This window comes from Pipra filicauda, unplaced genomic scaffold (assembly GCF_003945595.2).
Source record: "Pipra filicauda isolate LSUMZ 115617 unplaced genomic scaffold, ASM394559v2 scaffold347_size1265977_pilon, whole genome shotgun sequence".
NCBI classification, from domain to species: domain Eukaryota; kingdom Metazoa; phylum Chordata; class Aves; order Passeriformes; family Pipridae; genus Pipra; species Pipra filicauda.
The window spans coordinates 682,633-710,610 of record NW_024104473.1 but is presented as its reverse complement, the minus strand read 5'-3'; the positions used below and the strand labels follow the sequence as shown (position 1 = coordinate 710,610).

General features: G+C 47.0%; 1 protein-coding gene and 1 long non-coding RNA gene across 3 annotated transcripts; one reads left to right on the top strand and one right to left on the bottom strand.

Annotated features, from left to right (window-relative positions):
- Positions 1-9: 9 nt before the first annotated feature.
- MOB1B (MOB kinase activator 1B) lies at positions 10-26,934 on the top strand. Of its 2 annotated transcripts, none has more exons than XM_039384353.1 (6): positions 10-36; positions 16,864-17,030; positions 19,842-19,935; positions 21,235-21,368; positions 22,892-23,055; positions 23,322-26,934. In XM_039384353.1, the coding sequence occupies exons 1-6, from the start codon at positions 23-25 to the stop codon at positions 23,397-23,399; spliced, it is 651 nt and encodes a 216-aa protein (XP_039240287.1). In that variant the 5' UTR covers positions 10-22; the 3' UTR covers positions 23,400-26,934. The 2 variants fall into 2 exon arrangements, with proteins under 2 accessions (XP_039240287.1, XP_027596986.1); XM_027741185.2 differs by lacking the exon at positions 10-36 and adding an exon at positions 3,948-4,091.
- LOC113998447 lies at positions 1,558-4,334 on the bottom strand. Its single transcript, XR_005564669.1, has 3 exons — positions 4,100-4,334; positions 3,078-3,189; positions 1,558-1,643 (listed from the first exon to the last, which is right to left on the bottom strand). It is a non-coding gene; the product is annotated as an uncharacterized LOC113998447 (long non-coding RNA).
- Positions 26,935-27,978: the final 1,044 nt, after the last annotated feature.

The following is a 27,978-nucleotide window of genomic DNA, read 5'->3' as shown; positions in this document are numbered from 1 at the left end:
TGTGTTGGTGCCCCAGAGCTGGATGCAGCATTCCAGGTGAGGTCTCACCAGGGCACAGCAGAGGGGCAGAATCCCCCCCTCCCCTGCTGCCCACGGTGTGGGATGAGCCAAGGACATGGTTGGTTTTCCAGGCTGCCAGTGCACATGGCCAGGGCATGGCCAGCCTCTCACCCACCAGCACCTCCATTTAGAGTTTCTGTCATCAATAGCACTTTCATTTTTTTTTTTTAATGAAACCATTCGTAAAGGAGAAAAAAAACCCAAACCACAGCCTACTTGCAATATAAAGTTTTAAGTCAGGCTTCAGCATGACAAGGCTTTTACACCCCTTCCCTGGAGAGTTATTGTCTAAGAGAGCTGATTTTCTCCCCCTCACTCCCTTCCCTGCTTGGCAGTCTTAAGAGGCCAGCACTGGCTGAACCTGTTGGCAAGAAACATTCCCCTTCCAGGTGACCTGGGAAAACAGTCCTGCTGTTGTTGCTGCATCTAAGAGAGAGAAGGGGGAAAGAACAGGCACCAGCTTCTTGTATGTGCACACGTGGTGAAGGTAGGTCGTGCTGAACCCAGAGAAAAAAAATTAGCATGAAGCCAAATGAGCAGGAAGAGAAAATGCAAGCCAAAACCCCAGACCCCGACAGTGGAGGAACACAGGGAGGCTCCACAGGCTCAAATCCAAGATACTTAGGCAGGCATCAGAGCAGTTGTTAAAGACGGGCTGTGCCAGCCTGGCACGTGAAGCCCAGTGTCAGGAAGATGGTGAGAGCTATGACAGCCAAGCTATTCCTCTTTTTTTCTGACATCCTGCAGTTTTAGCCTTAGGATCAGCAAGTAGGAGTTGCAATCTCAAGCCATTGCAAGCTATCAAACTCAAAATGCAATCTTGTGTTTTTCAGCACAAGTCTTTCATCTTGCTGTGCCGCCAACACATTCTTTTATCAGAAGCCTTGAATGTTTCTTATCACCCTTTTGAAAATGTGAACAGGCTCCTTCATGTCACCTCCTTGTTGCTGGCTTCTGCTTTTGTAAACTATTTCTTGTAACAAACTTTCACATGACAGACTATAACCCTGATAACAGCACAGCCTCTTGACAACAGCACTCTCAACCCTTCTGAATTTTCAAGGTAAATCACACATTATGCACATTTTCAAAGGAATGTTGACCTCGGTGCTCAAGTGGTTCACATTCCAATTTTTCATAGCCTACTTGTCAGGTTTCTCTTCAAAACCTTCTTTAAATAAGCAAGCAAACATTATAGGAGAAAAAAAAATAAGGTAACTATAGGAATGCATCTTGAGCACTTATCTGTATCTAGACTGGCTGTCGTGCTTTCAGTTTAATTGAATAAGCAGATCCCTGAATCTTAGGGACCAAGGGAACGTTATGTGCATTCCTCTCTTGTGACCCAAGCAGGGTGCAAGGAAGAGTCTCTTGAAGGGATGCAGATCTTCCACCCATTTTACCTTTGATTTATTTGCTTCCCAAGTACAGGAAAAAATACTCACTGATGCTTGTCTGGCAGCTGGTCAGGTTTGTGCAAGCTAGCTTTAGAGAGCACCGTGTTGTTGGGCATCTGTTGGCACTGAAGTTGCCCAGGAGTCTCAGAGCTTCCTTAGTTACATGAGGAATCAAAGCTTCTGCACCTATGATAGGAAAAGAAAAGTCATCCTAGGACAAGAGAATTTGCATTTACTCACTTGACAGAACTGGTGCTGAAGTCTACTTAGGAGAGGGAATCTGCCTCTGTAAAAATAGAAAATCTCAGGAGATGACTCCATAGTGCTGTGGACCAAGAGGTTCAATTTATCTGCCTTGGGAGATGCCTTTTTTGATGCTTCTTCCATTATGTTAAACAGGTTGTTTTTGAGAATAATTAATATATAATACCAGCTACCCTTTAGCCTGATCAGAGAGAAAATTAAAATCTTCTGAGGTGATACTAAAACAGGTGCTTATCTTATATTGGGAAACACTCCTTATCCCTCTGTGTAATTTATCGTTGAGGAAAAACTGACCTTATGTTCTGTTGTGGTATTTTCCAAAATTATTCGTATTTATTTACAGACTGTATTATTTGCATTTCAAAAGAAAATGTTGTTTCCTTTTTTCCCCCATCCCATTAAGTGTTGTGATCTTAATTTCTGAGCTTCTTTCAGCTGGAACGTTCCGTGTTAACCCGGCTGCGCCGAAAAGCTGGAAACTTCAGCTCAGGACCGAAGCGCTTTGTCAGCTGGAGGGCCCTTTCAGAGGAATTCTCTAAGCTGTGCAGCACGAGGGATAAACCGAAATGACAGACGTGGGGCCGGGGGAGCGCTGGCTGTGCCTTTCCCGGAGCGGCGGAGCGGTTCGGCTCTTGCGTAAGCCTGCGCGCGCTGCCGGCCCCTCGGGTTGTCTGAAGGGAGCCCTTCATGTGACCCTCAGCCATCCCAAACGGACCGGTGTTAACGTGAGGCATAAAACCTACTCGTTACGTAACCGTTTTCTCCCGGCCAAGCGTTTCCTGCTGCAGCAAACAAACAGTTTTTTTAATTTTAACTTGCCGCTAGGATAAAACGTTCCGTGGGTAGGAGGAAGCGCATGGGTGGGAGCGGGGAACGCGGGTTATTCGTGTCCCAACGTGAATGTGCCAGAAAGATCAGTGATGTATTTTTGTTTGATTAACGTGGCTGATTCAGTCTGACAGCGTCTGTTAAAAAGTGCCCTAAGACCCATTTCATGCTTCTGCTAATACAGCCAAAAGGAAAATTGCAAGCATCACGGAATGCTTTTTAATTACACCTTTGCTGCCTGGTGAAACACTGGATTTTAAAGGTGTCCTAAAAACAGTAGCGTAATTTTAATTTACTTAGAAATGCACTGACCCGGCATTCTGACTTGGTCTGAAGGACAGAGCCAGAAAGTAGAAAATGCAGTTTCAGCATTTAAAAACGTGAGAGAAGCAGATGACTGTCAGTGTGGCCACGTAAGGCACCCCTGATGTGCCATATAACCTTACTGTTTTGTGGGATTGTAGGCTATTTTGATGTAGAGAATTTGCCTGATAAATCTGAAAGTCATAAGGTTTTCCTCTGGCCTACCTGCAGCAGTGTGAGGTTATTGGGGTTGCTGAATCCCCTTGGGGCAGGAGGGAATCTCAGGGGGTCGTGTAGCCTGTCCTGTGTTCTCTCCAAAGTCCGACTTCTTATTGACCTAAACAGAGGCAGATTTTTGTGTGAAATTACACCCTGGGATTGTAATTTCTGCCATATAAAGCACTGGGATGTGATTAAATCTGCCTGGCAAGGTTTTCTTAGAAAAACTGGACTTTTTTTTACTTCAGCAGTTTGCAGCTGCCCATAGCGTCACCTCTGAGGTGTGGCCTTTCTTTAGCTGACTGCTCACCCGCACCCAGCCCAGTTATAATTGCTCACAAATCACGTACTAGAAATATCAGAATCCATTTTGACGAGTTTCTCTAAAAAAAAAAAAGGGTTGCGTGACGGGAGCAGAAACGCTGGTTAAGACCTTCCTCTTATTTTTCTGACCGTGATGGTGACCTGTGGGCTGGTACCTGGATCCCTTTGTCCTGAGGGCAAGAGGGGGAGGCCTAAGGGGACAAGGGAGGCTCCGGAGGTGCAGGGGGTGCCTGTTTCCAGGGAAATGTCTGAAGGTGGACACACGGCCATCTCTGAGGAGAAGGGCGGCTGTGGAGGGGCAGGGGGTCCCCGTTTCCAGGGAATTGTCTAGGAGGGCACACGTGGGTGTCTCTGAGGGGGCGGCGGGGCGGGATCGCCCCGAGGGGATGCCGGAGGGCGATCGCCGTGCCCGGGGCCAAGAGGGGCTGCCTGAGGGGGATCGCCGTGCCCGGGGCCCTGAGGGGTAGCCCCGGTGCCATGAGGGAAGCGGGAGGAGCGGTGGCCCCGCGGCCGCTGCCGTGAGGGAGGCGGCGGCGCGGGGGCCGCTGGGGGCGATGGCGGCCGGGCGGGCCGTGTCCCCGCCCCGCGGCGCTCTCCCCGTACCCGCCCGCCCTGCGCTGCCATTGGGAGCCGAGCCGCGCCGAGCCCAGGCAGCCGCCGGTCCCGCTCCGCCGCCATCGCCATGAGCTTCTTGTTGTGAGTACCCGCGGGGCGTGTGGGGGGGGTCCTTTCCTCTTCCCTCTGCCCCGTCCCGCCGGCCAGGGCGGAGCAGGGCAGCCCCGGCGAGAGGACGCGGCCGCCGCCCGCCCTCTGCCCGCCGCTCCCCGCCGGCCTGGCTGCCGCGCTCCGTCCCGCTCGCCGCTCTCTCCCTTTGTGCCCCGGTCCCCCGGGGGGCCCCGGCAGCAGCCGCTGCCCTCAGCCGGCGGGGAGCGCGGGGGGGCGGCCGCCGCTGCGCCGCGAGGGCGTTTGGAGGGCGGGCGAGCCGGGCTTCCCCTTCCCGCACGGCTTCCCCTCCCGCGGGGACGCGAGTTCGGGACCGTCCCCGGATCAGCCGGGGCACCTTCCCGGTGAGCGCCGTGCTGGGCAGGCGAGAGCGGGGTCAGGGTAGAACGCCCACCCGAAGGGTCTCCCCTGGCTTTTGTGATGTTTCCGTAATGTTTTCCTCCTTCCCGGCGGGCAGAAGTTGGTGCGGTAGCGTTGCGTGCCCCAGCTGAGTTAGGAGCGGCTGGAGCGTGGAAGTGAATCCCGGGGCAGGTGATGGGGCAGGGGAAGCTCCCCGGCGGCCTGAGCCCCGCCGAGGACCCGGCCGAGCTTTACTGCGGCATAAAAAAAGCTGCCCGAGGAATCGGTGGCAAGTCCAGGTGTGCGCAGAACCCCGCACTCGGCAGTTTTGCTTCGTGGGCAGCAACCGAATGAACTTTGGTCCCTCCCCTTGGGAACAAAGGCGAGGTACTTTGTGACAATTAACATAAACCGGTTCAGTGACCTATTAATTAAGGCGGGGATGCGCTCTAGGGAAAGAAGGGAGACCCAGGCAGCTGAGAAAAAGGCGCCCTGGCAGAGCCGAGCTCCATTAAGGCCTTGGCCCCGCTGAGCGTTCCGAGTTCCTTGCGAGCGGTTAGTGGGACCGTGTCCGTAATATCTGCCAGTTGTTGGAGGCTTACACTGATAACCAGCAGATGTAAACGCAGCCTGCTTTTAGAGAGGAGACTTTATCTCCGAGCTGGAGCCGTTCTAGTGAGTGAGTTGCGTTCTCATGGAGACCAATAACCCCGGCGCCGGCTTCCTCCTCAATCCCTGCCTTGCATTTCTCTTTGGACTCTGCCGCAGCAAACCCGGTCCATACCCCCAGAGAGGGTTTGAAAGACACCTCTCAGCTGTGAGTGGGAGGTGGGTACAGATGATTGTCCATGGATTCAGGCGTTGTGCTCCTAATGAGAAGCCCAGCTGTCCCCCTCCTTCATAATTCTCAGCTGCCGCGGTGGAGAAGGGGGGACAGGATTTCGAGTGTCCTGGGAGTCTGGTTTGCAAATTAGAGAGCCTCCCTCTCCGTGGCATTTGGCTAACTGGGAATGGAAAAGCATGAAACCCTCCACCCTCTGTCACAGGCAATAATGAGATGCTTGTTTCTTTTTCCAGACCCTTCTGAAACCTAGGAAAGCAAACCTTTACCCCCACCTCCATTGTTCCAAGTGATCTTTCTGCACAAAGTATAGAAATGGAAACTGGAGTTGCTGCACGGCAAAGCCAGAAATGTTGGCAAAGCTGCCTCAGCTGCTGTTGGCAGAGTGCTGTAGACAGCACCTAATTTGCTCATCTGCAGTATAGAAATGGATTTAAAAAAAAAAAAAAATCAAAAATATGCCTGGTAGGCCTCAGGGAGACCAGGGAAACTTTCCGTGTAACTGGCAGGGAGTTATGCTCTCTTTGTTAGGCTGGGTTTTTTTAAGTATGCAAAAAGCTAGCATCACCTTATCGAGTTAAAATTCAAGTTTGACCAAGAGTTATTCCAAGATAGTGGTTGGATATCCTTAACACTTTCTGCAGGCTTGGCACCGCCGACTTCCATTTCGAACCGCAACTCCCCCCCACGTTCACAGTACTCGTAACAGAGTTTTTCATGGTACTTTTTCACGGAGGGTCTTCGTGGTGTGGAGGTGCCAGAGGTGTTTCCTCTGTGTGTCAGCGGCACTGCTGTCCTTTCGTGAGCTGACTCACGCTTTGGAACTCGCAGCGAAGGCACGCTGAGACCGGGGAGGTTTTCCCAACCTGCCGTGCAGGTTTATCACCAGGGGCTTGGCTGGAGCTTGTCAGTCTGACACTCAGCACGACGCCAAGAGCCGTGTTCTCCTGCAGGCTCGCTGGTTGTCAAATAACAGGGCGATTGTGCCGGGATAACACAGGGTGCCGGGGGCCCCCCTCGCGCGGGCCTTGTCCGCTGGCAAATCCGGGGCTATTCTTCCCTGTTGCTATGGCCGGTGACAGATAGAGCTACATGGGGGGGAAAGGAAAATCAAGGGGAGCCATTGTCTTCCCTCGTTATGGGGAACATTATAAAAAGACTGTCTTGTGAGGCGAGTCACTGAATTAATACAACTCGGTTTTGACAGCAATTGTTATTTTCAGCGCCGCTGTTTTCTCTCTCCCTGATCCGCTTCTTCCTTTCTGAAAAGACTTTATAAACCCCTCTGGTGGTTGAATAAGGTCATCCCGAATCTTTAAAAAGGGTTTAAAAATGGGAGTTGGGCTAGAAAATATCTTCAGTTCCAAAAAAACTCTGCTTGGTAAGTTCTCTCTAAAAGGAAATTACAGCATAGTTGCAGGTACTTCAGCTTACATCTCCAAGGAAAAAAATTAAAGATAGTTCTGGTGGGCGTGCCATCTGGTGACATGCCCGTGTTATCCTCTGCTGGCAAAACTTACATAAAAAAGAAGCTAGATGAAAACCAATTTTTTTATGGAAGAGTTTTTATTATTGAAGTTGTCTCTTAAAAAAAATTTTAAAAATTCATCTTTATGTTAGTGAATCCCTCTCAGAAGATTCCAGCACAGTTTTTCTTAAAAATGAGGTTTAAGTAGTTGTTGCCTGATGAGTCTGGGAGCTGCTGGAAGCAGCAAGTGATGGTGAGGGCTGTTGTTGGGGGCACATATGTTTGTGAGTGAAGGCCAAGTTAACTTGTAAACCAAACTGGGGGCAAAATGAGTTCTCCCTTGTCTGGCTTGTTCTGCAGCACAGTGGAGCCTGGCAGCTGCTTCTCATGCTGCACACGGGTTAATTTTTTTTTTTTAATTAAATTAAAATCACACTTTGTTTGTAAATACATGTGCAGGAGATACAGTGAGATGTTACTTTTTTCCCCCCTTACCTCTCTTGCAGAATAATCCCAAAATCTGAGCTGATGCGTTTGTTTCCAGATTGACAAGGGGTGCGGCCTTCCCGATTCTCCAGGCTGCTCCTGCTCTTGGAGAGCATCAGGGCTGTTTGTTGTTGTCCCTTCCTCAGCTTCCCGAGATACTGAGTTGTCTGGGAAGTAGAGCAGACATCCAGATAATTTATCTCCCTGTGTTTTAATGCACTGCTTTGCTTCACTTTTAGCTTCATGAGTGTAATACTGCTGTAAGAACTGGGAAAGGGCTCTCCACATGGGACTGTGTTCCCATAAAATCACTTTTAAATGTTCTTAGATACTGCCTTCTCAGATAGAAACATTTGGAATGAGGAAAATAAAGTAAGGCATAGGAAGAAAGGCATTGTTCAGTGTGAAAGTTGTGTTTACTACAACGCTGTGATGTCCGGTCTTAATTGCTTCCTAATTGTTTGCTTTAATGTCTCGATTGTTTTCCCTTGTTTGTCCTTCCCTCTCTGTGTTTGCAGTGTAAGTGAACCTATGCCATGAGCTGTTCACAGGGAGTCGTGGTGGAAGGAGGATCGTTTTCAGGAGAGGGTTTGTGTGCTGGAAAGTGGCTTTTTCATTTTTTGTCAGTTTTTCATTTTTTATCAGTTACCTTCGGCACCTTTTCATTTTCAGACAGGGTTTTGGGTTTGGATTTAGGACCCCTTCGTGGCAACAGCCCAGGGGTCACAGTTCCATCTCGTGCTGTCCTGAGAGATGCACAGTCTGGTTTTATCCTGTTTGAAAAAGGACAAAGTATTAGGAGTGCTTGTCCACCGAGGGGCGGCTGGAGGGATGCAGAAAGGCTGGCAGAATGAAGCCGCCTGTTTTCCTTAGGGGAGTGAATGGCTGCATTAAATTGGGCCACTTCAAGTCTTCCCTCCTAAGCAGTAAGGCAGATCTTGCTGCCAGAGCCATCAATAAGCCTTTGACCCACCAATCAACCCAAACCTCAGGATATGCTTTGCGATGCTTTTGGCATTTGTAAACTGAGCCACTTCCCATTAGAGCTGAGCTACAATGAATTTGCTGTTTGGGTTTTGTCCTTTTTGTTTTTGTTTTTTTTTCTTAAATTTAAAATACACAAAGGGCGAGATGGTGGGTTATAAACTCAGCTGCTGTAAAATCTGTTTTCAGCTACAACGGGACTTGGAAAAACGTAGATTTCATGACATGGGATTATCAGGATCCAGTGCTTTGCTTTGTCTTTTTTTAAAAGTGGCATTTCCTTCCCTTTTGCTTTCCCGGCACCTCTGTGGCATTAATGTGATGTTGGCTGGCAGGGTTGTGACCTCACCTGAACGCCACGGGAGGGAGGCTGTGGTGGGTACCCTTGTGCTGCTGTGAAGGACCTTGCTCTGCTGCAGGAGTGCAGAGGTGACTGATGTTGAAAGCATTCGGGGGGGGAAAAAGTGGGGAAAAGTCCTTTGTGAAGTCTCTACAAAACACGTAAGGACAAGAAAATTGTTCTTCTCCAAGCGCTGAGGAAGACATCTGTTGTGTTTACCTCTTCTGGGAGGAAATACACTGAATTTTAAAACTGAGCAGGGTGCTATAAAGTCCCCTCCAGAGTTGTATCCTGAGCAGCTTATCCCAAAGCCACGTGCGTGCAGCTTTTCTGGATCAGTTTAAAGCAGCTCATAAACAAGTAACCACAAAGTTAATTTTATGATTCCTCTAATAAATTTCCCAGGGCCAGCGTGGTGGTTAAGTCTGCATGTGGATCTCTCAGATGCTTTCCCGGGGCGCTGCTGCTCGGGTCAGTGTTTTGGGGAGGGGATTGGAAAGAAGGGAATGGGAGCTGAGGGTTTGCAGGTCATATTTGTTTGAAATAACTTGTAATGTCTCAGTTGGCTGGGTAGGCGTGTGCCTTCCAGGGCCTGACACCCTGTTCTGTGTGATGTGTGGTGCATCCCAGGCGTGTTCCCTTTCATTCAGGGCTTTGCTTCCCAATTCAAATCCGTAGCCTGAGTCAGCAGACAGTCGTTTCACGTGGATGAGATGGGAGTTTTGTGTGCCAGCCCTCCCGCTGTGGATTCATGAGGGTAACTGTAGATTTTGCCTTGCAAATATATTTTGATACTTTTAAAAGCAGCCCCGTGATGCTGCCCATATTTCACTTGAGTTTTAGTTGAAGCTTGGTTTTTTTTTTTCACATGCTTGTTTTTTTTTCTTTTTTTGTTGTTGTTGTCTGTCCTTGCACCACTTCATCTTTTCAGTGTGGTCACTTGCCTCCAGAGTTGTGTCCTCGAGAGATACGAGGGCTCCTGACGCACAGAATCTTAATCCCTTCCTCAGCGAAGGAGAACATCTTGCAGATAAGGACTTATAATGCCTGGATTTGTTGGTCTTTATCACAAGTCTAATTCCTTTCTTTATGACAAAGAGAACAAATGAGCTTAAGTGAGCTTTGGCAAATTCCTCTTTTGCTAAAAATTGAGACGACTCATTCTCGACACTGAAATAATTTCCACACAGATAATCACTGGGTGGGTTCCTTAGGCTGACTTCAGTGAAATAACCCATGTTTTGTTTTGGTGGCTGGTATTTTAATTGTGTTTTTACCAACTTGAGTAGCACAGCCCTGGTTTTGCTTGAATGGATTAATTGTTTCAGGGACTTGCTGAGTGTTCTGCATCCAGGAATCAAAATGGCATTACTGTGTCTTATACTTTATGGCCACGAAATACTGCTTTTTCTAACACTGCAGTGTAGCTTTTAGAAATAAAACCCAAGTGTCTCTAATGTCCTATTATTAACTTTTGTGGTTGACAACTCTTCTTAAAATTTCTTGCTGCAATGGGAGTGAAAAAAAAAAAGGAGGAAAATCTATACTTAATCTCATAGAACAGTTAAACTAACTTTCTACTCAACTGGCAAATGCACAAGCTGAAATAATTTCAAAAGAAATGTCCTCCTGTGTATGTGGTAGGAGCTGTCATTCCCCCTCAGATGCTTCAGGCAGGTGGGTTTTCCTGACAGGATACTTTGCAAGAGATAAGCAGATTTTCCTCGAGATGGTTACACGCAGCACATACAGGATTGTATTAAATGTGGGGGATATGTGAGAAATACTTGGGGGTGAGCTAATGCAGCGTATTTTTGGAAAGCTGTTGGATTATTCATTGCTGCCTCCTGTCCATTCCTTCTTCCTGTTGTTCTCCGTGTTATTTCTTGCCTCTGATGGTTGTTGTTTCCTGGATCCAGACCCTGTTTTGCCTCTTAATCCAAGTCTAAGTGTAATCTTCCATCTAAGTGTGAGGTTTTCTGTTGGGAAGTTGCCGAGTGTTTCTCCTTTGCCCCGTTCATATCCTCAGCCTGGGGGTTACTGTCGAGGGCAGCCTTTTATAAAGTGACTCTTCCCCCATGAAAATCGAGCTAAATTTCTCCTTTAACTGCCTTTTTCCTGAACACATTAAGAGATGGTTCTTTTTATTGTGTTTAAAAGGATTGAAGGCTGTCTTAAACTCTTTAGTTAGCCTTTTTTTTTTTTTTCCTTCCCTTTAAAAATGCCCTGCTCCGATTTCTGAAGTTGTATGACTAGATTTGCTTTAGTCATTCATTAAGCGTTGGTTTCCAAAAGCACTGATCAGCATTTTGGGAAGCCATCCATGTTCTGAGGCATGTTATCCAAGCACTATATTTGGTGTACAAGTAAGGATCTAATTTGATGCTAGAGCCAAGCTTTTATTGCTGCAATTTATCACTCTCAGCGGGTTGTAGATGGCTTTCTGCAAAGCTCTGCTTCTTAAATGTATTTACAGGGTGTGACTGTGGCCAGCAGTTTGGGATGCAGAGGGCATTAGTCATGTAAGGATAATTTAGCTGAATGTAAGGAAATCTGTGTGGCAGGAGGAGCAGTTTGCTGTGGAAAGCAGTGGATGCCTTTAGTGTGGGACACTTGGAAGAAGCAGGAGACTAAAGGAATCACAGGTAGGCAAACACTGTTGATCACCTGCTTTATTCCTGGGAAATGCTCCCCTTTTTCCTCCTGCTCCAGCAGCCTGGTGATGCTTTATGGGGCTGGCAGCGTGTGTGAGGCTGCCCGAGGCAAGCTGGGGCTCTCTAGGCCACTTCAGGACATTCTCAGTGACTTGGGGAAAGATCTTGAACTCCTTCATGGCTACTTAAACGGTTTAGTAAACCTTCTTCCTCTCTTAAAGCTTCCAGGGTCTTTTCTTTAAACACCATCCGGTGTGTTACTGAAAGAAACAACCCAGACTCGGAGCTTTATGTATTTCCTTATGAATTGCTCAGTTTTATATATAAGAAAGGGTAGGATTTTTTTTACCAAAAAAAAAAAAAAGGTGCAGTTGTATCCACTGAACAGTGTATTGGGTACGTTCCTGCAGGAAACAGGTTGGAACCTTTGTGGAAACCCAACTTGGAAGCGTAACTGTGCCGCGTTCTGACTTGAGTTTGAGTTCATGCTGTGCCCTCCCTTTTGAGCAGGCTGGTGCTAATTGACAGAAATCAGGGTTTCCTGAGAAAAGAGGGGAGACATTAGTGAGGAAATAGTGCTGTTTAGTTTGCAGGGAGCTCAATTAATGACTGAAGTGGTCAAAATAGTAAACTCCATCTCGTAGGAAAAAAACCAAGCAGTTGGAGAAGAAGGAATGCTTCTTGTTTACCTTCATCAAAGCTGCCAGTAGCCTGGCCTTTTTAAGATGTGCTATCTGAATATTAGGGTATTAGAAGAAATAAATCTGGTTTTGATTATTCCCTACAGTACCATGATGTGTGTTTGTGTACATACGTGGTGAGGGTTAACATTGAAGTAGTAAAAGAATGTGGATCTGATTGAAAGGACCCAACAGAACAGCCAGAAGTCGTCAGCTTGCCTAAAGTTTTCCTGTGCTGGATGCTGTTGTAGACTCGTGTTTGTGGCTCTGGCCTGCCCCTCTCCTTGCACTCCTGTTAGTCTTGCAGGGGACAAGGCTTGGGAGGTTGAGTCACTTCCGCAGCCCGTTGGCTGCCCTGGGAATAGTTTAATTGTGTTTGGAGTGCACAGACAGGGCTCTGGTAGTATCCAGCGAGGGCAACTGTGACTTGCTTTGTTTATTTTGAGGGTTTTCCAGGAGATGAAAGTGTATTAAGTGAATGTGTTGTAAATGAAGCAAGGGAGTTTATCCTGTGTGTGAGCATAGCACAGTGGTGATGATTTCCTGGTTACGGGATGGGGTTCTGGACGCTTACTCGTGCCTTGCCTTGGGAATTGCGACTGCTCGGGAGAGGGGTTGCATCCAACTGGGTAAACAGCAGGAACACCATGGGGTGGGGTTGTAGCATAACACCTCCCCCTTGTTTACAGGCACATTCTGAGCCTGCAGACGGGAAAAACGGAGGCAGAGAGAAGCTTGGCTGGAAAACAGGCTGTGGCCACCTAACATCCCTGTGGATTTGGCACTGAGTGTCACTGCAGGACAGCTGAGGGAACATGTCACAGGGAACAGGGGAACGGTCACTTGTCCCCTGGTCAGAGCTCAGCCAGCAAAAGGTTCCCTGTGGGCTTGTTTTGGTGCTCCTGAGAGCTTCTGAGTTGTGCTGGACCGCTCCTGCATTGGCTGGGTTTCACTGGCTTCCAAATGTGTGTGTACAGGAGGAAGAAAGCGTGTTTTAAGAATGTGGATGTGTACGTGTTACGACAGCTTTAACACTGGGGGGTGGTGGCAGGGACAGGCAAAAGCAAAACTGTTCCTTAAGGCTACCTTAAATAACTTTCTCCTTCCTGGATGTGAATCATCTGATAAACTTCAGCTCTTTTAACGTGTCGAGTCTTGTGTCCAATGGTACCTGTGTTTCTGAGGAGCTCTTCGTGAGGTTGTGAGTTTTCTGCCATCCTGTATGGAATTTCAGTGTGTGAAGACAGCTGTTTTTCCCAGAAGGGGAAGCCAGATTTTAGTCCCCACCACGACGGGTAGAGAATGAAAAAAATGTCATAAAACCCCACTGATTTTCCTATCAGTGCTCCAGTGGAAGGAGGCACCATTTCAAACCAGATATGATGACAACGGTCACTGTACCCCTTGAGAAGCATCTTCAGGCTGAAAAGCCCACAGAGAATTGAAATTACTCCATGGTGTAGCAAATAAAGAATAAACAACATCTGTCCTGTTTTTATAGGAAGGATCATGTGTCTGTGGAAATTTTTCAAGTCAGTGCCACTGATTCTTGTTTAAACAAAGAAAGAAACAATCCAAAATGAAAGCCCTAGGCCTGGAACTGCTTTCTGCCTCACCTTTTGGGAGAGCAGCTACGTTGTGGAAGGAGTTGGCAGCTCCTAACTCCTTCCCAGAGCTGCTGCATGGAATGCCTGCATCCTGAATTCTTACCTTGCTTTTCTTACCTGCAAATTCAAGTGGCTGGACTGAGGCAGGCTTACTGCAGTGAGCAGGAACTGGACTGGAAAACAGCTGAGTTTTTGGTGGCGTGGGAGCTGGAGGAAGCAATGCCTTGCTGGAGCGCTGACTCTCTTCAGGACAGAAATGTTGTGACTACTCGATTTTAAAAATAGAAATGCTCAAGTTTAATCTCATCAGTGCAGATTTTGAACGTGTACAGTTTCATTTTACTTTCTGTCCTTCTGCTGCTGTGGTTGTCACAGGGAAGACGTGTTTAAGTGCTGCAGCTATTGATTTCATTGCCAAAAAGTAGCTTGTGCTTCTATTTTCATTTCTATGTTGATGTGTTGGCTAGTGGAAACTAACCCGATCCCACTGTGATGTTTCTATTCTTAGCAGGATGTTATCATTTGAAGCCCTGTATTATTGTTTAAAGGCTGGAAATGTTTGCTTTTCTGGAATTTGGGTCTTGTCTTACAGTGTTTCTGTGTTTAAAAACAGCAGCAGGAGAAAGGAGACGAGGAGGTGCAGAACTAAAACTTGGGGCTTCTGTGGTAAACTCAATTGTTGGCCTGTGGCAGTGAGTCCCTGCCTCAGTTTCCCTGTGTCTAATGAGACATTAGTGATCCCTACTTCAGAGCTACTTTGTGAGGAATAATTAATGCTCACAAAGGCCTTTGAAGATGAGAAAAGCAGGAGCTGAAGTAGGAAAAGTTTCCACGCCCCAGGTAAATGTTCTGTGCGCTCTCTCGAGTTCAGCTTTTTCAGAATCTCTAGAGCGTGCCCAAATATTTTGAAGGGCTGATTTCAGTCTGGCCATGGTGGTGGCTGCTCTGGGGAGACACTGAGTGGTACAGCTGTGCTTCCAGGAGTTAGCTCCTCACACCTGCCCCCAAGGAAAGGAGTGACACCCGTGGCCTCAGCATTGTGGAGCGGTCAGAGGGATATAGGTGGCAGGTGTGTCCTGAGGACGGTGCCACTGCACAGCAGGTGAGAGCTTGGGGTCAGTTCCGTGGTAAGAACAAGCTGTGAGAACGTAACTTCCATTCATGAGCAGCCTAAATCCTTCTGGTTTGATTCAGGTTTCCACAAATCTGCAGCAGGCTGGATGGAAATAGGTGAAAAGCTCTGTTGAAAGGCCCTGTGGACAAGTAACCACTCACCTGGGAGTGAGGAGGCCTAAGCCAGGCCAGCCCAAGTGCTTCCCCTGGGAGCACCGAGGTTTAGGTGGCTCCTTTCCTGCAGTTGCATCAAGAGCTGAGGCTGGATATTTAAGCTGCTGTGAGTGTAGATGTGCCAGTGCTGCGTTGGAAGCTGAAACGAGCTGTGGTGTAAGCAGGACTCCCGAAACTTTTCCCTTCTTCTGGAAACATCGTCTTGCCAGCCTAAAGCAGCACAGCCTGCGGAATCCACATCATGAAACCCACTCCCCTGTCAGCAGATGACTGGATAAAATTACAGCTCTGGAGGAAATTCGGTGTTCTTGCCTTTACAAGGGAGTTGTGACGTCCGTGTTGGGGCCGAGCGGCGCGTGGGCTTCTGCCGGTGGGAAGGGCTTGTTGTGGCTTCCGAGCCCGGCTCCAGCTCCGTGAGTCAACTGCCTCAAACACACTTCCTGATTTAGTGCTGGGTCGGGCTGCATCTGCCACTGCCAGAGCTGCACTTCCCTGTAAAAATAGAAGGGCATAATTTGCTAGAAACGGCGGATGTGGGAGTGAAGGGAGCAAAGCGTCCTTGGAATCGCAGGAATTCGTCGAGAAGCTGGGTCTTCTTGAAAGACTGGGAACTGGCTGTGACAAATAGTGGGGGTGATGCAGCGTCTTCCCCGTTTCATGGCCTTTTTATGTCCGAGGAAAATGGGATCTTTTGGTGGTTTCTCTGTCCTCTCTCACTTCTGCATTAATATGGAGTGATTCTCAGAGTCTCTTAACAGGGAAAGGCAGGTGCTGCCTGTTAGCTTGGAGCATTTTAAAGCCTGGGGAGAAATGGCTAATTCTGTTACGGGATGTAGCTGAAAATGAAGTGTCACACTTGACCCAGACGTTGATGATGGTGTGCATCGTTGGCCACCTGGCAGAACTCTGTACAAGTTGCTTTTTCTCACTGATTGCTCAAGGATTTGAGGAAGTAGACCTGGGAGAAGAAGGCTTCCTAAATCTGTCACGTGAAACAGATTGGCATGATGGGAGAAAAGAATTATTACTTATTTGGTTAAGTAATGGGAGAGCTTCTGAACCAATAAGGTAATTGAAGTAATGCTTGCAGCCTGGTTTATAACCAGGCTTTCCAAGAAAAACCTTGTCCTATAAAGGCTTTAGCTCGGAGAAGCTGTCCCTGAACTGTGTCTCAAGGAGTGTGTGACCGTGCATGCAGTTAACTGGCTTCCCCTATGGTGAACTGCATAAATGCATGGAATTCTGATAATTTATTGCCAAAATTGCAGCTATTTCCATAGCACGTGACGACCAGCAGCCTGCCTTTATCCTAATTACTTTTCCTTTTGGATGCCTGCCTGCCTTCCACATGAGACCGTTTCCTGCTGTCTTAGGGTGCCTGTGCTGGATTTGGGTACGGTGGGAATTCCTGCCCAGAGTTTGTCAGAATAGACTACTTACTTAGGGAATTTTCCTTGTACCTTATTCCCAATCCCTCATCCCTTACACCCCACTAACAAAAATTTCTGTTCGGCCCTTAGAGACATGGTGAAGAATTGCCCAAGTCCTTTATATAAAGAAGGGAGATCTGGATAATATTTGCAGTGCAAATTGTGCTGTCTGAGTTTCACGTCCTTCCACTTGGAATTCAGAACTCAGTTTGCCTCGTCTGACAGAAATCTTTTCTCAGCTCATACACTGAAAACATTCACAAATATTGGCTCATCTGACAGTTCTCTGCAAATATTTGATTTTGCACGTCGTGTTTCTGACACGTTAGGGGTTCATGTGCCATCCGGGCTCACTGCCATCGTTTAATATTCAGATGTCTAAACTTTGTCTTCTGAGCCAGTCTGTGTTTTTCAAACCAAACTGTAGGTAAGAAAATGGTTTAAAACAAGCCAAAGTACCTTCAACTTTTGCATCCCAGTTTTTGTTAAATACCCTGTTTCAACGTGAAAATACGTGAGCGGGGAAAGTATTTAATGTCAGCCTTGTCCTTAACGTGGGACTCGTCTGCTCGTTGCTTTTTCTCTTCCCATTCCAAAAGGCCTCCAAATATTTCCTCTCTCTTTTGCAGTGGTAGTCGCTCTTCCAAAACCTTCAAACCAAAGAAGAATATTCCAGAGGGGTCTCACCAGTACGAGCTGCTAAAACATGCCGAGGCCACGCTGGGAAGCGGCAATCTCCGGATGGCTGTGATGCTTCCAGAGGGGGAAGACTTAAATGAATGGGTTGCAGTTAACAGTGAGTTGCTGACCTTTTTTTTCAGGAGGGGGGTGTTGGATGTGGGCTGACACTTGCGGGAGGACAGCTGTGTGCCTCTTCCTGTGCCTGGAGAAGGGGAGGCTCAGGGGGGGACCTTCTCGCTCTCTCCAACTCCCTGACAGGAGGGGGGAGCCGGGTGGGGGTCGGGCTCTGCTCCCAGGGAACAAGAGGCAGGACGAGAGGAGGCGGCCTCAAGGTTCAGGTTGGACATCAGGAAGAATTTCTTCATGCAAAGGGTTGTCAAGCATGGGAAGGGGCTGCCCAGGGAGGTGGTGGAGTCCCCATCCCTGTCCAAGGAACGGCTGGATGTTGGTGTGGTTGACAGGGAGGTGATTGGTCACAGGTTGGACTCGATGATTGTGCAGGTCTTTTCCAACTGAAGTGATTCTATAATTCTAATGGGCTTTGCAGTTTTTGTCAAGTTACTTCCTTTTGTTTCTGCCGAGTTCTGAGCCTTTGGTCTAGTAAGTCTGATGTCATTACTTTAACTTCCTCTAAAGCTGTCTGTCCAAACTCTGTGCTTTCATGCCGAACCATTATGCCCAAATTAATGTTTTCTGATTGCTTGACTGTGTTTGCTCCTCCTTCCTCTCCCTGCTGCATGAGTTTTTCCCTCTGCTCCTCAAGGATGGATTATCCCACGTCCCATCACGCTCTGTAGCCTGTGCAGTTCTGGCTGCCACAGGCCCTGTCTGGGTGTTCCCTGATCTTTTGCCTCTCAGGCTTGGTGTGCTCCCGTGGTGGTGTGGGATTGACTGTGCACTGCAGTAGAAATCATGCTCGAGATGAATGTCCTCTGATTGTTTCTGTGGTTCTGCCTATTTCTTCTTGCTCTTTACACGTTTGGGAAGTGAAACCGTCCCACTGACGTGAACCTTCCTGTTCCTAATTAGCCACGCAGTGCTCTAGTGCTCCACTTGTCACTGCTTCCAGGGCCATGCTGGAATTGCTGACACCATCCTTTGTAAGAGTTTGTTCACACGGCATTGCAAAACTGTCTAGAGAAAAAGCCAGCCCACTTTTATGAGCAAGCATTGCTAAAGATGCTTCACGTGTCGCTGGCATCCTTCCCTTTCGGTGGTTCCTTCACTCCGTGTCTCTGCTTTCCCGTGCGGCAGCAGTTTTTTCCCTTCCCAGGTGACTTAACTGCTGAATTAACTCAGATGAAATTATAGCTGTATAATTAAAGAGTGCTCCAAAATAATGATGTGCTCCTTTCCCTGACAGCATCCCTCCACCACAGCGAGCCCCAGAGCTGTGAGCCCCTTCTGCTCGCTGGGATGTCCCATAAGGAAATGAAATGTGTGACTTGGTGTCCTTGTGTTTACCCTGCACAACCCCAAGAGCACAAAAACAAACGTGCTCTGCTCTTCCCCTTCTTGCCCAACCCTCAGCCCGACTGATGTCTTTGGGGAAGAGTTGACAGGCGTGTGGGTTTTGAGACTTCCAAGTGTGGGATTTGCCACAGTCAGTCATTTTGCCGGAGCCTGTGTGGGTTTTCTGGACACGCCCACCTTGAAGCAAACACTGGGCCGTGGTTTCTGCTGGGAGCAGGGAATGGAAACTTAATTAACAGTTCTTGTGTGCACTTAGGAAGCAAGGGCTCGTGTCCTGCTTCTGCTGAGCAGTAGCTGTAACTTCCTGCCATGATGTTTTTGTAATCTTTCGTGTTGATTCTCTGAAAGATACCTGGAGATAAAGTGAATTTTATAAACTGGTTGCAGTGGCCACAGTTCCTCAGAACAGAACCTGCTGTTGGTTATTGTGAAACCTTCCTTTCAAAGGGTTTGGAGTAATGAAGCACCAATTTAAAGTAGTAAGAACAATGGGGATATTTAGGTGTGCCAGCTTTTGGGTGTTTTATTTCAGTAATTCAGCTGTAGGCCACAAAAAACCAAACCAAACAAACCAAAAAGGTTTTGGCTAAGGGAAATGCTTTTCCAAACATGTAACAAAACTTAAAAAATAGCACTCCAGAACAAAACTCCCAAGGCTAGTTTATAATGAGGAAACATTGTGGACTGAATATTGATTTGTGGTAATTAGTTGATATTCTAAGGACAGGAGTTGTTTGCTGCTGTAGCTCTTCCTGTGCCATGACTTCTGTATCCACCTCCCATGCATGTACCTAAAAGAGAGCAGGGTTAGGTGGGATATTGGGAAGGAATCCTTCCCTGTGAGGGTGGGGAGGCCCTGGCACAGGCTGCCCAGAGAAGCTGTGGCTGCCCCATCCCTGGCAGTGTCCAAGGCCAGGTTGGATGGGGCTTGGAGCAACCTGGGATTGTGGAAGCTGTCCCTGCCCATGGCATGGGGGTGGAATGAGGTGATCCTTAAGATCCCTTCCCATCCAAAACATTCTGGGATTCTCTGAAATGTTCCTGGAAAAGGTGGGCATTTGGAATAAAAAGCCTGAGGGAAGCCTAATGACTCACCTAATGAGGAAAGTTGGGAAGCTTACACTGAAAATCTTTGTTTTATTCCACACTTGCCAGTAGGGTTTGGGATTCTGATAAAACACAGCAGAGTTTCAGAAAAGGAAGTAACTCTGCTTTCTCCTTCCTTTTTCTCCTTCCAACTGAAGATTTTGCTGCAGTGAACAATTAAATACTTGTTGGAGGCTGTTCCAGAAAGTTGGTGGTTGCGTTCTGCATCTCTTTTATAATGGATCTTAAAAAAGCAATAACACTGAAGTGTTTCCCACCATAAACATGCCAGGATCTCTGCTTTACAGTCTGGGCTGTAGGAGTCTTGTGTTGCAGAGTGTTAACGGGTGGTTTTGATGCTTTTCAGCTGTCGACTTCTTCAACCAGATCAATATGCTTTATGGAACCATCACGGACTTCTGCACGGAGGAGAGCTGCCCTGTGATGTCTGCTGGCCCAAAGTAAGAGCCTTTTGGCTTGCCAGAATCTTCCTTGTAGGTATTGTGCAAATATTAGATGCCTGGATAAGAATCCCCCACCCTGTGCCTCGCTTAAGTTTCGCTTCTTGGATTCTTGCCTATGCTTTTGTACAGACATCCAATGTCTGTGCTTTTTTTTCTGCTCTCCAGATGCTTAGTGTCTTCCAAGGAGGAAAATACCTGCATTTCTGAGTGAGGGGTGAGGGAGGCCTCTGCTTCCTTTTGAATTACTGTGAAAGCCTAAATAAACAGTAAAGAAAAGCAAACCTCTCCTCCACTTCCAGAAAGGGATATTTGCTAGTGAGGAAAATGAGCCATGATTGGGTTTTCTGTTTATCGATGGCCAGTAACTTGGGGTTTTAGTGTAAGAAAATTCCTTCCTCTGAAAAATGCATGGTGGTAGTGGGGGGTGAGGAGGGAAGGTTCTCATTGCTGGATGTTCTTTGGATGAGATGTTCAGCATGGAATTCTCTTTGTTGGCTTGCTCTGGCTCCAGTCTGATCCTGGAACCTCAGGATTGTCCTGCATTAATACCACTTCAGCCTTGGTATTAGGGCAGTGCCGGGTGACGAGGGATCCTGATTTTTCATAAATCCAGACACATGGCCCATTTGGCACGCCTGGGATTTTTGCATGTGTTCTGAGATACAAAATCAAAATGCTTTCAGGCCCTCTGATTTGTTGCTGTTGGAGAACTGGGATCATTTTATCCCGTTGCGAGCAGCACCGTCACAATCCCTCATCCGATTTGCTTATGGTGAAATTGTTCTCCCAGTTGGTGTTCTGACAAAACTGAATTTGTTAAACAAAGCGAGGAGGCAGATTTATCAGAGGCTGTTAAGCTTTGCATACAACCATGTGTGTGATTTTTAAAAATAGAAACGCTTGAAAGCTGGTATTGTCAGGCTCCCCATGTTATTATGTTTGGGTGTTTTCAGCTATTATGTTTCCAAATTATCCACCTTCTCCCGTGTCTGGACTGGTGTCAGAAGAGTTCCCCCAGCCAGGCAAAATAGCTGTTCCATTCTGAATTTCACGAGGGCATGTTTCTCTCTGGTTGTGTGCGTAGTCTAGAAGCTTTCTTAATCGTGGGATCCGAATCCCAGACTGGCCTGGGTCGGAAGGGACCTTAAAGTCCATCTTGTTCCGACCCCCTGCCGTGGGCAGTGACACCTTCCATTAGACCAGTTTGAAAGGAGGGTGTGGGAGCAAGGGGAGCATCCTCCCAGGCCTTGGCAGGAATGATTCCCTGGTGCTAAGGAATGTCTTGTCCCTCCCCAGGTACGAGTACCACTGGGCAGATGGGACCAACATCAAGAAACCCATCAAGTGCTCCGCGCCCAAGTACATCGATTACCTGATGACCTGGGTCCAGGATCAGCTGGATGACGAAACGCTATTTCCTTCCAAAATAGGTAAACAACTAGAGCTGAACAGTGGCTCTGGGTTGCAGTTGTGCAGGAGTAGTCAAGTCTTAGGGCAATAAAAGGTCTCCTTAGTGACTGACACGTAGGGCCAGTGTAAAAGCTTACATTATCTGTATAAACACACTTATCTCTCGAGATAAAATGGATGGGGCAGTGCATGAACTCTGATCCCTCTATCAATACTCCTGGTAAACATCTCTCGTCGTTCTGAATGCAGGAAGTACTGTTTCTACTTAATAACTGACTCCAGTCCAATCTGATGGGTTTTTTTCCAGTTTGAACGGTGAGTTGTTTCTTTGGAAATAAAGGATTGGACCTCAAACCCTTATAACCAGTCACTGGTACAAACTGGCAGCTTTTTGACACAGGAATGGTGTTTGGTCTTCATGAGGAATTTCTGGGCCTTACCTCCAAAGAAGCTGAATTGCACCTTTGATCTTAATGATTTTTTTCTTTTTTTTTTTTTTTTTAAGTGAAAATGAAATATAGATGTTTTCAAGAGGTTTCTTTTCTTTTGAGAAAGTAGGACGAAAACAGCAACCAACCCCCAATTCAGAAACAATAACAAGGGAGATCTCTTAATTGCTTTAATTTTGTGAATAGTTTCTGAAGCTTTTGGCATGTTTTCATTAAGCTTCTTCAGAGAAACAGGGCTGCCTTCAGAGAGAGGGGGACTTAAAGGCCACAAGCTAACCAGCTAAATAAGAACTTCCCATGGGCTGCAGCAGCCAGAGGAGGAAATGAGATGGACATGTGGACAGGGCAGGCTTAAGCAGGAGTATGAAAACATTGTTGCTGAGGTCTGAAAGCATTGGTGAGGTCCTGATTGGCCTTACAGCATCCAGAGCTTGGGCCTCTGGCCTTCAGGCAGGACCTCAGCACTTGGAAAGGCAGCAAAAGACCTAAGCTGACTGGGGAAACTGGTAGGTGAGGAGAAGCTAGGCAGGTTATTCTTTTTAGATGGTTGATGCATATCTTTTTTTAGCCTGGGGATGTGTCAACTAAAGAGATTATTGTTCCCCGTAGCCGCTTGCCGTTTCCAGACCAATTTTAATAAAACCTGTGCAGTGACAAAGGTCTGCTGTTTAAACTGCTTTTACCTGTCCTGGGTCGTTTTCCCTGGAATGACTGAAAGGAGCATGTCCCAGAATACTGAAGCAGGCAGTTCAGAAAGCAGTATCCTGTGGCCAAGGGTTTGGGAAGAGCAGGATGGAGACGGGAATCTTTTTGCTGGGCACGAGGCAAGTGGAAGAGAGCCTATTTCTGATTCCACTTGGGTCAAGAGAAGTGTAATGTTCCATGGCTGATACCAAAAGTGGTTTCAGTTACCTGCTCCCAGGTACCTGGTGGAGCTCGTCCTTGTGCCTCAGCCCAAGCCCGCTGTGATTTAGGGGCGGAATCGCCGAGCGGAACCAAACAGCCCTTCTTGTGCAAGAGGGAGGGTTGGGTTATCCTGGCTTTCCAGAGTACACAGGCATGGAAAAATAAACCATCTGTTTCCTCGTTTCCAGGCGTCCCATTCCCAAAGAACTTCATGTCAGTGGCCAAGACAATTCTAAAGCGTCTCTTCAGAGTCTACGCTCACATCTATCACCAGCACTTTGATCCCGTGATCCAGCTGCAGGAGGAGGCACACCTTAACACTTCTTTCAAGCACTTTATATTTTTTGTTCAGGTAAGGAGGTTGCAAACAGTGCTCTCGCCTCAAAGCTGCATTACTCCCTTTCCCTTGTGGAAAAAAAAGAGCATTTTCTTACGTTTCCGTCCTTTACATGGGGGGGAAGACCTTCAGGCCGTGGCACGTGGGCAGGAAAGGCTGTAGTGGCTAAGCCTGGACTCAGAGAGCCTACTGCCAGATAAATTCTGGCTGAGTAAGGCTTCTCACCTGAGCTGCACGTGCAAAACTCTGTGTGTGTGTCTTACTCCTCATCCTCATTGCAGGAATTCAACCTTATTGATAGAAGAGAACTTGCACCACTTCAAGAACTGATTGAAAAACTCACCTCGAAGGACAGATAAAAGGAAGAGGACTTCTTGAAGTCACTTGTTTCTTTAAGCAAGCGTGTGGTATTTGTTTTTTTGTTCATTTGGTTTTTTTTTAAAAAAAGAAAACAAAAACAAGCCCCTGTGCTGTTACCAGTGACAGCCGAGATCTACTTTCTGTGCTCTTACTAGGGGAAATCTTTTCTCTGTTAGTGACACGTGGTAAATAGCTTTTTTTTTTTTTAATTATTATTTTTATTTTATTGTTACTCATTGTGGAATTTCGAGCAGGTGCTGAGTGTTAAAGGAAACGTGCTTGGTTGGGGGATTGACTCTGCTGGTGGATGGGTTCTTGTGTTGTGTCAGTGGTAGCCCATTCTCATGAAGTCCCTAAAAGACTTGCTTACATTCTCTAAGTGCCTTGGCAGACTCACTTCTGAGGTGCAAAGCACATACAATACTGAACATTGCTGGAAACAGAAGATATGTACTAACACCCAGACACTTACTGATACTTGTGCTAGAAAAATATATATATGCTTACACTAAAAAAAAAAAAAAAAAGCCATAACTTGCTGAAATCAATGATCTCCAGCTTTTAATACAAATACTTGTCTTATTTTTTTAGAGATGAATATGGAATTTTTCAAAACTAGGTGATTTCTTACAAAGAAAAGCGAAGTTCTGGTCGCTGCAGCGAAACGGCCAAGGTGGTGTCACAATCACACACACCTCGTGCTGAGCAAGTACCTCCACGTCTGTTGCCGTGGAACTTTTCCTGGTTGCTTTTGCTTTTTTTCACAGGGAAGCACCAGTTGGGTCACTGAGCTTTTTGTTAAGCTCCCGAGCAGTTGCCAAGCGAACGTTTCAGTTTGCACAAACGCAGTTAGGGGGAAAAACATCCGTCGTTAAAAATTGCACTGGGGTAATGCTAAGGAAAACCTGGACGGGAAAAATGACTAGTGGAAAGGTATTTTTAAGTTAGGAGTACAAAAGCTCTGTGGGAGAGCTCCGGTGGCCTGTGTTTGTTGTGGTGGGAAATCTGTCTCGGAGGGAGGCTGAGTTCATGGACCACTTTGGAGTTACATTAGCATAGAATCCCTGCTGCTGAGTACAGATGAGGTATTTCAGAAGAAAAACATATAAAAGTGAGGCTTTGCTTGGAGATACCAGTGCAGTAATTGACATTTTTGGCATACTCTTGCCCTGGGAGGGTTTTGTTCTTGTCGTTGTTGCAGTTTTTTTTTGCTTTTTACTAGCCAGTTATAGAAATCCAGAGGCATCTGCTGCAGTTCAGCCAATCAGAATTGGAATGTACTAAGTAAAAAAAAAAAAAAAAAAAGTCTTCAGTGGATAGTGTATTTTTTGTATTTAATATCTGGCAGTAGAGAGACTTTGAGTAGTTTCTAGGCACGTAATAAAAGCTTGGAGATCATGATTTGCCCGACAGCTGTATGAACACATTGTTTAATTACACAACACTTGAAAATAACACCATTGAAGGTATGTTTGCAGTGGTGGGGATTTAGTATCCCCGTGCTGTTTCTATTTGCAGCTTTTCACTGTTGGTTTTTTTGTTTTCGCTTGTAAAAGCTGTGGGACCAGAAGTTGAGGTGTGTTTACGCTCTCGAAGTCAGGGCACGTGGAAATGCCACACAAAATGGAATCTGGATCAGGTGAATGTGTTTATAAAATAGTGCATTTATGGGGGGGGAAGAGGGGGACACCCCCTTGCCTCCCAAACAAACCCCAGAGAAACAAACCCCGGTGGACTCTGAGGGACCCCGAGCCCCTGGAGACAGAAACTTCCAGCTTTGTGGTCATTGGGAGCGGGAAGTGCCGGCGGGGTTAAACCAGGCCGTGCTGCCAGCGCTGCCTGAGGCCTTCCAGTCTGACAGGGTCAAAAATCCCGTGGTTTGGGGTGGTTTGCAGCTCTGTTGGACCTCATGAGGGATTTGGGTGGTGCCTTGAGGAGGGGGCACCTGCCTCGAGCTGGGAAGGGGCAGATGGCCAAATCCTTGGAGCTCACACCCCAGCAGTGCTGCCAGTGCTCAGGTGATGGAGCCGGGATGTCTTGTCCAAGTCTTTCAAGTCAGGGATACGAGGTGCAAAGAGGAAACAAACCCACTGCGTTGTGCTGGTGCCGGGAGCTGAGGGCAGAGAACGGGTTCCAAGGCCTGTCTGCAAGTATCCAGTTTCTTTTCCTGCTTACTATGCAATGTAGAGCTTTGAACTTCTGCTTTTCCTTGGAGATACTGAGGAGCACTGTCCTTACTCAGTCCTTAGGACCTGAACCCTGTCCCCGTGTCCCTGGCCCTCAGTTAACAGGTAAGGACACCTATTTGCTGCTATAGACTCGACTCACCTTTCAGATTGTTCCTTTCTGTTTCCTGCCCCCGCCCTCTTTTTCCCCGGATCACCAGTCACAGTTTTACTGCCAACACCTCCTTTTGGGATAGTTGTTTTTTCCTTGCTCCCCCTTGCCTACCTGCCAGAGTGCAGTTACTGTACATAACCCCCCTTTTAGTTGGATTATTTAAGAAGCTGCAGCACAAACAGAGATTCCTTGCTTTTTTTTCCCCACTAAAATATTCCCTTTGACGCCGAATCTCGTTTCCTTCACTGCTGATAGCAGTTGTCTCTTTTCCAACCTGCACTCCTAAAACCACTGGCAGTTTCATGGGATGCCTGTTGTCTTTCCCTGGATATCGTTTCTTTTAACATGAGACTAACATTGGTGATTTTCAGTGTTAAACCTTCTTATTTCCCTGCTTTTCTTACAGTTTCCCCTTGCCAGGTTCAGTTTGCAGCCTGTAGGAAAATATCCAAATAAGTTTGGGTTTTTTTGTTTTGTTTTGTTTTGTTTTTTTTGTTTTTTGTTGTTGTTGTTGGAAGAACCAATTCCCTAAATTGTTCATAGAGTAATGTATTTTTAGGGGAGATTAATTTTTTATAGCCACTAAACTATACTCATTATTTTTGTACGTTTGCAACTTGGGACATTTTTCCGAAGCCGTGTCGCGGAGGGAACACTTATTTTCATGGCTGTTTGACTACTTGGGAATGCTGTGGTTGTGTTGTGTGGAGGCACATCACCTCGATGTGCAGTGGAAGAGAGAGAAGGATGCAATAAAGATGAGTGAGGTTTCAATAAAAGGCCATGTCTGAAGGCAAAGAAAAAAAAATAGTATATTCCGAAAGCGACACTAACCTTTCCTCCTTTAGAATCCTAAAATATATGGGAGAAAATACAGTGTAAAGTAAAAAAAAAAATGCAAGGAGAGAACCCTTACTGTGAGCTAACTGTGCCAATACCGCTTCAGTTTGTAGTCACTGATGGAGACTTTAGTTTTAAAGGAAAACAGCTTTTGATTTAAAAAAAAAAAAAAAAAAAAAAAAAAAAAAGCTGAATGTCTGAAAATCCGCACCGTGTTTATTTGAGAGTTGTAAATAATGTATACAGATGGTTGTATGTGATGGGACAAAATATTTAAATCCTAGGGTTTTTTTTTTTTTCCAATAAGAAACCGAAGGCTGTTTATAAGAGAAAATAAATAGCTATGTTTGACCATGACTGCCTTTATTTCCTTCTTGGACTTGTTTCTAAAGGATCTCCTACTCTCAAATAGATTTATTTTTCCCCCCTCTGTATATTGTGAACATCTGCCCGTGACACACCCGAGGATGTCACCAGGTCACCGACGTCACTCGTGGTGCAGACTCTGCCCTTGGCCCTGCCCAGTAGCACAGGTGCCTTTTTATTTTGGGGAGCTCTTCTTTCTCCTCAGAGCCTCCCGTGACCCCAATGTCTGCAGGGCTCCAGATTTCCCACCTCCCCTCCCCACCTGGCTCTGCCCCGTGGTAAGTCCGCTCTCACGTGCGCTTTGTGGAAATGGTGGTGAAAAACATGAATTTTGCCACAGTTTTTCATCACAGATCTTGGGTCAAGGCTGCCCCGCTGCCTGTGCCCAACCCATAGATCTGAGGGGTTTTCCCTGTTTAACTCCATCCTCCAAGAATCAAAAGGGTCCTGCAGTGGGATGGTATTATGGGAAACATGGTGGCTGTTTGGGGGGTTTAGGGTTTTTGTAGGATCTTAGAATTCCAGATTGGTTTGGGTTGGAAGGGACCTTCAAGATCACCTCATTCCAATCCCCTGCCATGGGCAGGGACAGCTTCCACTATCCCATGTTGCTCCAAGCCCCATCCAACCAGGCCCTGGACACTTCCAGGGATGGGGCAGCCACAGCTTCTCTGGGCAACCTGTGCCAGGGCCTCCCCACCCTCACAGGGAAGGGTTTCTTCCTGAAGTAAAAAATCCCTTCCTAAAGTAATTCCTCCTTAAACTCAAGAACTCCTTCCTAAACTTAAGAATTTCTTCCTAGTTGTTTTCAGCAACGACCCTCTCAATTCAAGTGCCGGTGCTCTCCTTCTAAAAACCCAGCCACTTCTGAGGTATTCCTGGAGCATTTTTTACACAGGCCATGGCCCGGCGGCGGGAGCGGTGGGTTCCTTTCCCTCCCTTCCCTGTTTGTTTTGCCCTGTGTGTCGGGACGAAGGGAGCCGCTGAGAACGGGAGCAGCTCGTGACGGGAGTCATCGATGCGCTCCGCGTG